The 14474-nt window shown below is 41.2% G+C and overlaps 1 protein-coding gene across 3 annotated transcripts; it reads left to right on the forward strand.

Annotated features, from left to right (window-relative positions):
- Nucleotides 1-2655: 2655 nt before the first annotated feature.
- LOC126469720 (biogenesis of lysosome-related organelles complex 1 subunit 6-like) lies at nucleotides 2656-13624 on the forward strand. 3 transcript variants are annotated; one of them, XM_050096910.1, is made up of 5 exons: nucleotides 2769-3015; nucleotides 3087-3188; nucleotides 3417-3504; nucleotides 3876-3962; nucleotides 12775-13624. In XM_050096910.1, the coding sequence occupies exons 1-5, from the start codon at nucleotides 2975-2977 to the stop codon at nucleotides 12901-12903; spliced, it is 447 nt and encodes a 148-aa protein (XP_049952867.1). In that variant the 5' UTR covers nucleotides 2769-2974; the 3' UTR covers nucleotides 12904-13624. The 3 variants fall into 3 exon arrangements, with proteins under 3 accessions (XP_049952868.1, XP_049952867.1, XP_049952866.1); XM_050096909.1 differs by having other exon boundaries at nucleotides 2770-3015; nucleotides 3084-3188; XM_050096911.1 differs by lacking the exon at nucleotides 3876-3962 and having other exon boundaries at nucleotides 2656-3015; nucleotides 3084-3188.
- The last annotated feature ends 850 nt before the right edge of the window (nucleotides 13625-14474 follow it).

Consider the following 14474-nt stretch of genomic DNA (forward strand, 5'->3'; position numbering starts at 1 on the left):
CTAGATCCCAGCAGACTGGCAAAAAAAAAAAAAAAAAAAAAAAAAAAACCGACAAACAACTGGACTGACTTCTGTAGGAAAATAATCAGAAAAGTCAAAGTATTAATCCCACTTAAGAAAAAGGCAAAACATCCACGGTGGATTCCAACTGTGGCCAAGCCACCATCAGTCGCCGAATCGCCTTTCAAAAATACAACAGCAACAAATCGCTGGAAACCCAACAGAACTTCCTTGATATTTGCAAAGAGACAACCTGAACCACTAGGAAAAACTATACACAACTACCTCACTCAACAGCTCAAATCAGTTGAGCACATCAGAAATTACAACAACAGAAATTTCTATAGAGCTTTCGCTAATAGGATTAAAGGTTACTCGTCACAAAACTTGACCTTCAAGAAAAAAGATGGGAAACTCGCACTCACCAATCAAGAAAACAGGAAAGATATGGCACACTACTTTTCCAACCTTCTTAATTGCCCTGAACCCTCCGAATGATTCCCACACACATCCCCAAGTCACATGAAACTTGACGCCGATCCTCCGACACAAGAAGAAATATGACACCACATCACAAAACTAAAGAACGGAAATACATCAGGAGAAGATGGAATCACTGCAGAATTACTGAAAAATGTCGGAACATGATCATTACAGGAAACCGCACAGATTATTCAGGACATATGGCGAAGCGAAAAACTCCCAGACGCCTAGAAATGCGCACTCATCCACTTACTTCACAAAAAAGGAGACAAACCTGATGTGAATACAGAGGAATCTCCTTCCTTTCCGTTCCTTACAAAGTCCTCTCCGCTTACCTCTTACAATGTGCACCAGAGCAACTTGAGCCCCTAACAGGTGACTATTATGCAGGGTTCAGACCACGCAGATCATGCACCCAACAAAATTTTCGACCTAAAGTCTACACTGAAAATTCGAGCTACAAAACATATCCCAACCATCTTTACGTTTGTCGACTTCAAGAAAGCTTACGACTTCATCGACTGACAATACCTGTTTAATATACTAAAAGAAAACAATCTAGATCCAAAAACGCAACGAATCATCCAACAAACCCTACCAGGCACAACTTTCAAAGTCAAATTCAATGGAGAAATCTCACAAACTTTTCCATCAAGACTGGCGTCCAGCAGGGCGGTGGACTCTCCCCACTACTTTTCAACATCGTTTTAGACAATGTCATCAAAGAATGCGAATAAGAACTGAAAAATCGAAACATCTGGAGACCCATCAGGCGTGGAAAAGAAAAGGATAACTTCGAGTAAGCCTTCGCTGGTGACCTCGAGATCCTTTCTGCTGATGAACAAACAACTATCCATCAGATTGAAGTCCTCAAAGAATGTGCTGAGAGAGTAGGACTGCAATTTTCTTTTTCTAAAACCGAATTCATGGCTACAAAAACACATCAAAACACAAAATTTAATCACAAAATATGGCACAGTAAACAAGGTTAACCACTTCGAGTACTCAGGAGAAGTTATTGAGCCTACATGTACAGAAAGATTGGCACAAAAAACACAGGAACTCAAAAAGTGGAAAACATATGGGCAAGTTGCGAACATCTACAATAAAAAAATGTATAAACATCAACACAAAAGTTCAACATTACACGACTGTTATCAAACGTGAAACACACTACGCCAGCGAGACTCTAAAACTTACTTACTAAGGAGACCTCGAAAATATAAAAAAGATTGAAAGATACATCATCCGAAAAATCCTTGGCTCAAAACTCACAGACGAAGGATACTGTCTACAATCACACACAGACACAGATAAATAATTACACATCGAAACCGATTTCCGCAAACGACGACTGAAATTCTACAGACACATCATGAAACTAGCTGACAGCCGACTAACAAAGAAAATTTTGACTTACTTATAGAAAATGAAAAGGACAACAGTCTGGATAAACAGGACCAAATTGATCTAAAAAATTCCAAAATCTTCCCGCAGATATCGAAGATCGAAACGTCTTCAGACATAAGGTCTACAACTGGGAAATTTCATCAGAATACAAACCCAAGGTACCTAACAGAAAGTGGTCAGATGAACGTCGAGCTAAGCATAGCGAGATGATGAAACAATTCTGGAAGAAGAATAAAAATAACAGCCAATATAAATAAACAAATAATAAAATTTGTATGACTTAAGCGACTGTATAACAACATTCCAAACCGCTTGGTGCATGTTACAGTTAATACATAATAGCTAGTTTCCATCTTCTACATTTTTTCTGGGAGGAAAAATTGTTTTTAATGTGCTGCAATTACGTACATGCTACCCTATACTTGACAGTTGTACAACATTTTATTTTTGTATACGGTAATTATCGTCATTTGTTAAAATTCCATATTCGGTTATTTAAATGGAAAAATTATTATAGGTTCTTTCGGTGTCAAGCCTAGCATTGTGCTCATCTCTGTGCATATGACATGTCCTGCCATATACTTGACTTCTGCACGCGTACCTTTTTCGTGTTAAGTAACCTTCAACTCTTGTTACAATTCCATTTGATACTACGTAAATGGGAAGATATCAGTGAATCGTTCTCATGCGTATTTGTTACACGTGTAAATGCATATGTTAGAGAATAAAACTGCTTTGTTTTTAAAGTGCAACGAAACGTTTATTCTGGAAGTCCGGCCGTCTATTTGACAGCTGTGCGTCGGTTGTCATGCTGATTGTTCCGGCTTGTGCAAAATTGGCTATGAGTGTGGAATGTTATGATGTACCGTTCCGTCAACTAGGAATCGTTCACATGTAGTACGTCAAGCCAGCGTATATCGAAGATATCTGTCGATATCAACAAGAACAGTACGTTTTTTGTTGTTAAATTCTTTGGGTAGTGGAGCTAATGAAGTTTGTAAGCTGGTAATGTGGTAGTTTTTGTTGTGAAATGGTAGGGGTGTGTTTACGGTTTGCCAGAGGTTGGAAGTGACGTTTGAGTATGTCGCATGATGAAAATGTTTCAGCATCTGTTGTCGAGAGGTCTGTTAGTAATTTGAAGGCTTACTGGGTTTCTGAAGAGTATGGGTAATAATGAATTGTACTTTCAGCAGGAACTTTGTAGATGATGATGGAATTAACAAGCTAACAGTGGGACTGTTGTCTTTGTATGAATTGGATCTTGTGAAAGCGAAAGGGCAACTTGATGAGTTGACGTGAGTTACATTTATAGAATAATTAGTTCAGTTGTGTGTATATGTAATAGAATGAAGTTATTTAAATACAGTATAATCCACTTATTTGTATAACAGTTAACTTGTTATAAGCACCATTGTTTCATACCTGCTAGGCGGCAGACAAGTCTTGTAAGATCTTCACTGCCAACTATTCATTTATCTTCTTATTTTGTAATTCATCGTTTTACAAATTTCTCATTATTTCAGAAAAAAGCAGATGTCCGTTATCACTCAACTGCAGGACGAAAATGAAAAGCTAAATAAAATGCAGTGCACGAACGATCTGCAAGAAATGGTAATAATAATAAATGTGCTAATGTATTTTTAACTTGCGACGCATGACTCCTCAGTTCATTAGTTTGATAACATAGATTGCAATCCACTGTTACAAAGAAAATGGTAACCGCTAAGACTTTCCCCATTCCATAACATTAATAAGAGACGGTAATGTTTCCCATCTTGAAAGACCTGTCAATCATTGTGCTACTAGTTGTTAGAAACTGAACTGTTAACAACCTGTGAATAAGGCATTAGACCTACCTATTTTGTCTTTGACTAGTTTTTTTTAAATTTTTGTATGTGTGATGCTAAATGAATTGAGCTGTTACATGTAGACGTTTTCCCACTCTTATTATTGTAACGTTTGTAATTTCTTTCAATTAACAGTGCACCATGGTGAAACAGTATCACACAAAGCTTACTACGATTAAAAAGGATATGTCGCAATTACATGAAAGGAGCTTGAAACTTAAAGTGAGTATAAACTTCAGTTTACCTGTTTAGTTATTTCATACTACCATTATTTTACTGTTCACACTTTGGACCGTATTCTGTGGTGTAATTTGTGTGTTCAGAAGTTTCATGATGTCTGAAAAAATTGAATGGGACACACATACATCAAGATTGTGTAAGAATGTCTGAGCTAAAGTGGCACTGTTCATTGGGCTGAGTTAGATGCTTTACTGAACACTGTGACAACATGTAACAGGGTGTTTGTAGTTAAATGTTGTAATAGAATGTTACTGTCCAGATCCTAGTTCTCCATAAATAGCAACTTTTAAGTCAGAAGGTAATCTTCAGTGTACTTTACTGAACTGGGAGGAGGCACTGAACTGTCTTAACTGATAAATCGTAACTGTGCGAATGCCTGTGGTACGTTGTTGTTTTTGTGCCTGTTGGCAGAATTCCCATGTCTGCCAGTACATGGCGGAAGGAATGTAGTCCACAGTTAACAGCTGGCAGCTGTAGACACTCGGAGGACGAGTATGATACACAAGTAGAAGTGCCGCTGAAGCAGAAAATTGTCTCAGTTTGTGAGCGACATCTGGAGGCTGCTGCTAGGAACTGAGAGGTGTCGGGTGAGCAGTAATGCCTACGTGGCGGCAGCCTCTCACGGTATCTGTTGCTGTTAAGTGGAGTACATACCAGTGTTAAATACAGCACAGTGTTGCAGAGGCACCAGTCATAATTTTGTTTAAGCAACCATGTGTTAGTGGTGCTATTTAAGTACAGTCACTGCTAAGATTTGAAGCCAGATTACAATCATAGAACTATGGATTTTAACTCATGAATGTTAAAGGGTCCACTAACCTTCAAAGTACAGAAATAAGAACTTGTGAAACCACTAATTCCTTGTACTGCAGTAACTCTAACTCAGTTTGAGAAGAGCAGGGTTGAAATCCCATTTACAGCCATCCAAAATTAAATTTATCATAGGTTCCCTTAATAGATCAAGATAAATGCCAGGATGGCCTCTTCGAGGAGGACGTAGGCAATTACCTTTCACACCCTTATCCTGTCTGAGCAGGTGCTCTGTCACCATTGAACTTTTCATTGATTACAAATGCAGGGATGGTTCCATTGAAGGGGTATGGCCCCCCTCTCTCTCTCTCTCTCTCTCTCTCTCTCTCTCTCTCTCTCTCCCTCTCCCTCTCCCTCTCCCTCTCCCTCTCCCTCTCCCTCTCCCTCTCCCTCTCCCTCCCTCCCTCCCATCCTTCCCCAATCCAGAGATATGGTCCAACTCTTAACGACCTCATTGTCAGCAAAACATTACTCCGCTCTTCCTTTAAGTGTGCGTGTGTTTCTGGGTTGGCATTATCACTGTGACACTCATTAGACTGTTTTATAATAAAAAGGAACTATAAAGTTCTTGCTCAGTACCTGTTCTCGAATTTAAGGAACAACTGGATAATAGTGTCTGTCACCTATGCTGCTCCACAGAATACTGGGATTGAGAATTTGTTACCAGGTAGCCAGTCGCACTCATTTTTGCCAGTGAACAGTTCAATATGTAAGTTACATAATTTTGGGTGTCAGTGGCCTTGTTCTTTCATTATGCAGGCAAGTTTTTTTTTTTCCTTCTGAATTTGGTTTTGTGTTCATGTGAAATTTTTCCTTATTATCGTTGAGAATTATTAATGCTATTCATCCCATATTGTGAGTTGTTTAAGAATGAAAGGGAATTTCATGAAATGATATCAACCTGAAATAGCAGGACAGACAGTGCTAATGGAGGCAGCACGTGGCTTGGTTGGTGCTCTTTACCTTCCTAAAAAGTTACATTGTTGGGTATTCCTAAAAAGTATTGAGTTGCAGTCAAGTGAAGTGAGATGACAAAGTTCACGTCCTGTCCCCTTAGCATTGCCCGCCTCACCCTTGGGACTCACAATTCGAGAAGTATGCGTATGGGCAACAAGGGACACTGAGCCATTGCAGTATTTCTTCTCTTCTTGTCTCATAATTTTATTCGATATGTTTTCACTTCAATAGATGCTGTATTTGATGTTGAATTGACCATACCTCTGGGGTCTGCATTGGGTTACTCACTTGTACCTATTTTTATTAAAACCTACATCCTTTCAGTTTATTTACAAAAGATCCCCATTACACAGTTTGACCTCCACTTTATTTTAAAACTTTTTCACCAGTATGGGCTGTGCAAAAACGTCACACAATACCTAGTATGGTTGCCAGTCTATGCAGAGGGTTATTACATATCTGTACGGTGGTAGCCCATTGACTACACAGAGAATGCACTGTTGGTGTGTGCATTCTTTTTGCCCCATAAAGGGTGAGGAGTAGTTGAATCATGCTTGTGGCTGTATGGCTCCAGTAGTCTCATCAGAGTGATTGACTCACTTTTAATGTGGTAGGATACAACTCTAATATGTTTCCTTTGTTAAGTACAAATTGAGATGAAAACAAACCTGTCAGACAAGCAGAGACACATGTACCTCACTTACAGGCTGTACCAGGAATTATGGTGAATCATTCTTAAATATCAAACAATTATGTTCTGCAGAGGAAATTGGAGACAAGTACGGCGAAGTTGCCTTGATTTTAAAAATGCAGTACAGCATCCCTGTCTAAATTATCTCTCACAGGAACTGAATATGGTCAGGGGTATAAACTTCCACAGAGACCTTATACTGCAAACCAATGAGGAATTACATACTAATTTGGAACCATAAGAGCCTGAAGAAAATGAAGTAGACACTGGAGCATTTATTTTGGGTTTTGAGTCGGTTATTACAGGATAATATTATGGTTTAGTGGTGCGATGTAAAACCTTGTGTGTCACCACTCGTCAGATACTTCAGCTATATGAAATTTGGATCGTTATCTAGGGTTAAAAATAAACCCATCTGTGGTGATTGCAGACAGACTACACGTAGGTATATTCCCTGTGTACAACCACTGTGCTACACTGATTGCAGGGAGGGTCTCACTGCGAATCACCAATCTGTCACATACCAAGAAGCCAGCAACAATTATAATAACATTTTCCTTGTCCAAATGACAGCAAGCTGCTCCTGAAAAGTATTTCGTCGAGTTTTTGCTGGGGCCCTGAACACCGATGAATGACCATTGCATTCAGCCCTGGTCAATGGTCTTCACTCACTCCGCAACGACCCCCTCATTGTGGTTCTGCCAGCTGACACGGGCAATGCATCCGTCATTCTGAATAAAGCTGATGATGACACCAAAATTCAGTTGATTCTTGAAGAGGATACATACCGGAAATTGCCATGGGACCCGACATCAAGAATTATGAGGGAGACATCAGAGTTTCTAGAAAAGTCAACACTGGAAGAGGGCGTTATTAAGAATCCCCCCCCTGAGGCGCGAAGACCACCTACACTTTGTGGACTACCAAAAGTCCACAAGCCGGACTCTCCTCTTCATCCCATTGTGAACACCATTGGGTCACCCACTTACAGATTGGCAAAACACCTGGCCAGCCTCCTTGCACCTCATTTGGGTCGTTGCGTGCATCATATCAAGAACACCAACGACTTTAATTCTGTTGATAAACAACTGTGTCTTAGTCTAGGAGAAATAATAGTTATAAGAACGTAGGCTTCCGCAGGCGGTGTCATAGTGATTAAAATTCTTCTGGGTATTATGCTGTGTCATTGCTAAAAACTAACAACAATAATAAACTAAAACCGATGTTTCGGCCTAATTGCAATGGCCTTCCTCAGGGCATGACTGGTTTTACAGGGGGATAGGTGCTTCTATTTATTGCATACTATCGATGTCTGACGTCACTGTTGTAAAACTTTTAATTGGCCCTCTAATATGATTGGCTAGTCATGACGTAAGGGAAGATGGAAAGAAAGAGGCTATTCGTGGATGTCCATGTCGTCAACGATTGGTAGCTGTCCGCCAATCAGCGTTTGGCTTCTGATTGGCAATTTTTCCTCCTGGTGTGTGCAGAAGTGGACAGACAGTTGCTCTACAGCTGTTTGTGCGGATACATCCATCAGACATTATGGTCAGTTTTGACATCAAGTCTCTCTTCACTAACATTCCTATTGAGGAGACTATGTGCATTCTACAGGAGCGGATCCCACTAGATATCTGTGATCCGGTGCGCTTATGCCTGCCATCTACATACTTCACCTGGTGTCGACGCAATTGCAGGTCCTGTAAAGTCTTGTTCCTGATTACAAAATGGCACCTTGTTGTTAGAAACAGTCAGTGTCCTCCAGACACAAAAATTGCTGCGAACTCCACTGCTAAAAACACACCTTACCTGTCCGGGTGGAAGTACACCGCACTTTAAATTCATAACGCGGGGTGGTTTATACATGCTCCTTCAACAGATTGTCCAACAAGGAAATTCAAAACTACCAGTCTGATCAGGGCGTAACAGCTGTACATCGAGCCATGAAAAGGGTTGACAAGGACTTGGTACCAACCCGTACTCTCTTATGGACGTTTGAGAGAGTTCAGCTTCCATCAAACATTAAAGCAGGATATGAGATAATTTCATTTCTCCCTTACATCCCAAACCCTATGCATTGCTATCGGTGTCAGCAGTTTAATCGTATCAGCCAGTCGTGTTCCAATCCGGCCAAATGCATTACATGTGGCAGGGATGCCCATGATGATGATTGTCCACCTCCATCCCCTCGTTGCATTAAATGTATGGGCGACCACGCTGCTTCCTCTAGAGATTGCCCTATTTTCAAAGATGAATGAATTATTCAGGAAATCCGAGTGAAGGAAAAGGTGTCTATATTTGCTACTCTTAAGTTATTCGCCAGTCGAAAGCCCACTGTGCCCCCAGCAGGTAAATATAGCACTGTCCTTGCATCTCCTCGGCCTACTAAGGAGGCAGCCACGCAGAGATCTCACCTTTAGTGCTACGGTCGTCGCCCATTTAACCTCCCCACTATCACCTGCTCGCACTACGGTTCACCCTTTTTCAGCTCCTGCTAAATCACGAGCCCCAAAATTGGACACCCAGACTTCCAAAAAAAAGAGCCTACACCCAAAGATTTTTTATGTACCCCAACTTCACAAACATAGATTCCTCCCTCATCTCAACACCCTCTTTCCAAGAAGGCTCTTAAGAAACAAAGTTCCTATCCTTCTCAGCCATGGCTGTCTCATTTATAGTGCCACCCGGCAGTAACCGCCCTCGGCCGTCTTCTGTGTCGCCGAGCCGCACCTATGGTGGCCAATCAACCGGCCGGTTGGGGGAGCTGCCCCCAAACCAAACAACGTATGGATCAGGATCTTCTGCCTTTGGCCTAATGCCGTTCCACACTGTCGTCCAGCGGCTGTCAGTGGTTGTTGAGTTGACAGCAACTGTGGTAAGATTCTTCCCTTTTCTGTCCATCCTACGGCAATTAGCAATTGGAATATCTGCGGCATTCGAGCCAATCGGGATGAACTGTCGATCCTCTTACGATCCTACTCCCCGGTCATCTTCTGTCTTCAGGAAACAAAGCTGCATCCCCACAGTCGCTTGTTTTCCCTCATTTCCAGTCAGTCTGGTTTGATCTCCCTTCTGTTGATGGCTCTCCAGCACACAGGGGACAGTTCATTCACTTTCTGGATACACCTTCTCTCTTTGTACCATATAAATTCCATCATCCACAGTGATGGCAAGAGTTGATATCTTTCATCTCCTTGGTCAGCTCCCGTCCCCCTATTTGCTGACTGGGGACTTCAATGCCCACCAGGATCTCCGCATCCCTGTCCGCGAGGCTCTCTATTGATTGACCTCTTCCACCAAGCAGATATTATTTGCCTCAACACTGGGGAACCTACATTTTTGTCTGCCTCTACAACAAATTTCTCTCATTTGGACCTTTTGGTTGGTACTGTTCAGCTAGCTCTGTGCTTTGAATGGTTTGCTCTTGCTGATACACACTCGAGTGACCTTCGATTACAGCTACAACTGCCATGTATGCACCCAAGCTGATTGGACACTTTTCTCCTCTCTAGCAACATTTGATGACTGTCACTTTCCTAGCATGTTACAGAAGTTATTCTTACAGCCGTGGAATGTTCAGTACCTCGCACCTCCGACTTGCCCCGGCGCCCCCCAGTTGCTTGGTGGAATGCGGCGTATCGTGCCGCAATATGCAAGCGGAGATGTGCTCTTTGCGTTCTCTGTCACCATCCTACGTTGGCCAACTGCATCTGCTATAAGCAGTTATGTGCGCAATGCCATCGCATCAAACGCGATAGCAAGAAGGCAATCTGGGACTTCTTTACCAGCTCCTTTAACACCTTCATCCCCTCCTCAGTAGTTTGGAGTCGAATTCGACAGTTATCTGGCATGTCTAGTTTCTCCCCGATCTCTGTGTTCACTGTCGCACATGATACCTTAGTGGACCCAGTCACAATTTCTAACTCATTGGGTCAACACTTTGCTGAGATTTTGAGCTCTTCAAATTACCCGCCAGCCTTTCTCCCCAAGAAATGAGCAGCGGAAGTGCAACCTCTTGCTTTCTCCTCTCAAAATAGCGAAAGCTATAATACTGTTTTCTCTATGCGGGCACTCCAACACGCACTCTCTTCTTCTTGCTCTTCCACCCCAGGGCCGGATGGTGTCCATGTCCGATTGTTGCTGCATTTATCATACCTTAGTCTGCGTTACCTCCTTCATCTTTATAATTGAATTTGACCCTTTCCCAGAAGATGTCGGGAAGTTATCGTCATTCCTGTTCCGAATCCTGGGAAGGACGAACATATCTCTAGCTATCGCTCCATATCAATCATGAATAGTGTATGTCAGGTTTTGGAACGTATGGCGAATTGCCGTTTAGCCTGGTGGCTGGAGTCCCGAAACATTTTAACACCTGCCCAATGTGGTTTCTGAAAGCATTGTTCTGCAGTTGACCATATTGTTGCTCTCTCCACTTATATCATGAACAATATTCTTAGGGAATTTCCAAACGGTACCAATATTTTTCGATCTGGAGAGAGCATACGATACCTGTTGGAGGACAGGCATCCTCCGCACACTGTCCTCTTGGGGCTTTTGAGGTCGGCTTCTCCTTTTTATTCGTGAATTTATGACAGAACGCACATTTAAGGTGCAGGTGAACACTACTCTCTTCCGTACTTCCTTCCAAGACAACGGGGTGATCCAAGGCTCCGTGCTAAGTGTTGTACTGTTTGCCATCACCATAAATCCAGTTATGGATTGTCTCCTTCCCAGTGTCTCGGGCTCCCTGTTTGTCAACGATTTTGCGATCTCAACAGACCAGCCTTCTTGAATGATGTCTTCAAGGATGTCTCGATTGCCTCCACTCATGGAGCATCGAAACTGGCTTTCACGTCTCTCCCAGTAAGATTGTGTGTGTAAATTTGTGATGTTGTACGGAGTTTCCTCTGCCTTGCCTACATATATGCCCTGTTGACATTCTGTTCGTGGACGTTGCTAAATTCATGGGACTTATGTTTGACAGAAAACTTTGCTGGTGTTTCATATTTTTCGGCTCACTGTCTGCAATCCCTCAACACCCTCCATGTTCTGAATGGTACCTCCTGGAGAATGGACCAAGTGGTCCTTCTCTGCCTATATCACACCTTAGTTTACTCGAAATTGGACTACGGCAGCATAGTTTACTCCTCTGCTTGGCTGTCTATTCTTTGGCATCTCGACTCTGTCTACGACCTCGGATTGCAATTAGTGTCTGGAGCTTTTTACACCAGCCCCGTGGAAAGCCTTTATGCTGAGACTGCTGAATCTCTAGCTGTCCCCAGATGGAGGGAACCTCTGACATCCTAACTCAGTGTTAGTATACGATGAGTCTTAATTTCTTCTTAAAAATGTTTGTGTTTCTTTTATTAGGTAGTCGATATGTTGCCTCCACTGACTTAGTACAATGGCTGGGCGGTGATGCAGTGTGCCTTCCGCCATATGACACGACACAGTGGGCCTTAAATCACTCCCTGCTGCTGTCAACCCTACCCTATTATCTTTCACCCGCCTGACACTCTTAATAATTTATTCATAACACTTCTTATGGCTGGCCTGTGCCAATTTCTTTTTTACACCCATTTGTTTGTGATTTAAAATTTAATGGCTTTCTCCCATTCTTTGACATGTCCATTGTGGAGAGACCTATGACCAGTGTAGTTTTGTCCCCTAAAACCTCTAAACCCATCACACTTTCATCAGAAATTGTCATGCCTTAAAAGGCTCCTTGACTTCGTAAGTGGCTTAAGCTTTTGCTAACCCATCACTATGAACAAATGTAAAGTTGCTGATGCCTGTACCTGATCTGCACTTTCCAGTTAAGGCTCATTGCTGTTCACTGACAGAGATGACATGATGGGTAACACACTGGATTCAGGGGGAGTGGGTTTTAAATCCCCACCTTGCGATTCCAATGTTGGCTTTGTTGATTTCTGTAAATTGATGGCTCCATTGAAAAAGACATGTCTTATTTCCTGCCCCCACCCTCCTCCCCCATTTGAGATTGTGCTCAATACTGTGGATAGGATATTACACCCTAATCATCTTTCCTTTCTTTATTGCTACAGTATATGTGATTGTCATGAAATATCCATTACAGACACCATACAGATTATGAACTGTATACATACCAGTGATGTGTGTAATCCAGACATCTCTTGTAGCATTGTGTGACAAAAAGAAAATGTAGAACCATTCATTTGTATCAGTGAGTTAGCAATTGTATATTTTTATGAACTTGCTCACTTACATCAGAACACTGTTGTCAAGTCTTGTTACTTATTATTGACTACTTTCAAATGTTTGTGGTTATTTTATTTAAAACTGTAATTGTTCCAGAAAAGAGCCATGAAGCTTCAGCAGATAAAACAGAAGGAAGCCTTGCAACGCCAGCATCAGCGAGAACTACAAATACAGCGAGAACAAGAGTTAATTGCAAAGCCACTTGCTGCACAGAAAAAGAATTGACATTTGCCAGACATTGTAGAAACTATTCCAGTGTGCTGAGAGAAATCTTACGAATGAGAAAGCAAGATTTTAAAAATGCAGAGTTGCTGGATGGTCTGGAAGTTATAAACAAGATGTGGTGAAATAATTTTCTACCTGCAATAGGCCATAGCTACTAAACTTTGGACATAAAAACTGGCTTTTTTATGCTGTGATGTCATGAAACCAATTTGTATAACTGCCAAGACCAACAGCAATGGTTGATAAGGTATTTCTTGGCTCTTTAGCAAAGGGAAACAGCACAACTGAAATGACCCGTATGAACATAAAGGATTAATTGGAACTCTCAACATTTACTCAGGTGTAGGTGGTAGGGTTTTCACAGTTCCAGCTCCTTGAAGTTGTTAAGGGGAAGATAAAGAATAGTGCTGGTACACTAGATTAATTTTTGGTGTTACAGAAAGTACTTGAATCCTTCACTGGTGGAACACTGATTTCCAACATAGATTATTTATGGATCTCTTATTTAAATCACCAATAAAATTAAGATATTGTTGTCTTGATGACTGTTTTTCAGAGTATATTTTATGCATCTATTTAATATGTCAAATTAAACCCAGCTACCTGTAATTATTAGTGCCTCATCTGATATTTCACAGAATTGCTCAGTAACACTTCACTGGGTGGAGTGTTAGAAATTGTTGCTTATGCTACAAAATAAACTGTTACTGTGAAAGAGAAATGTCACATTTTCTTGAACCCTTCTCTGCATTTGTAACTGGAACTTTTTTTATATGGTATTTGCAGAATTTTCTACAAGCAATTAACTGTTTGCTATGCCATTTTAAAGATCTGATGAAAAAAATCTAAGACATTTGTGCTGCCTTCCTGTTAGAACTTGTTGGATTCATATGATGAATTGGACTCAACACTGTCTGGATTAAATCCCAAAGTATATTGCCCATTTTTCATATTCAGGGCGTGAATCTACTTCCAACATTGGACAGTTCTCGAAGTTATCAGCTTTTCGTTATGTTGGAAATGAAGGAAGATTGGGGCATACAGTGCTTCGGCATTTCAGTAATTCTCTGTCTGTGGACGTACGGCAATAAATAGTGCTCTTGGTCAGAAACATTTTGCTCAAGAATTTGGGAATGCAGCAATGTATACATGTATGAATTCCAGTAATGAAGATAACACTGTAAGCTATTAGAGGAAACAATAATGAGTCGTGTCAGTTGACGTACAGATTTGCTCACATTTCAACAGCAAAATTTAGTGTGTGTGTGTGTGTGTGTGTGTGTGTGTGTGTGTGTGTGTGGTGGGGGAGGGGTTTCAATGCACTTACCTTGAAATATACACTGGTGAATAATCATGAAAATTATGATTCTGAATTGGCAGACATTGGCATAAATGTAACAGAAAGGGTAACTATTAGCTACTAGCAAACAGTGTAAGTACATTATATCATATATCAAAAAAATGCATTTGTTTGGTAAATAGACATAACAGTATGTGATGCCACAACAATTTTATTAATCTGTATTTTCTGCTGAATTACACCTGCTCACCGTCAACAAGAAAATTTACCC

Source organism: Schistocerca serialis, chromosome 3 (assembly GCF_023864345.2).
Source record: "Schistocerca serialis cubense isolate TAMUIC-IGC-003099 chromosome 3, iqSchSeri2.2, whole genome shotgun sequence".
NCBI classification, from domain to species: domain Eukaryota; kingdom Metazoa; phylum Arthropoda; class Insecta; order Orthoptera; family Acrididae; genus Schistocerca; species Schistocerca serialis.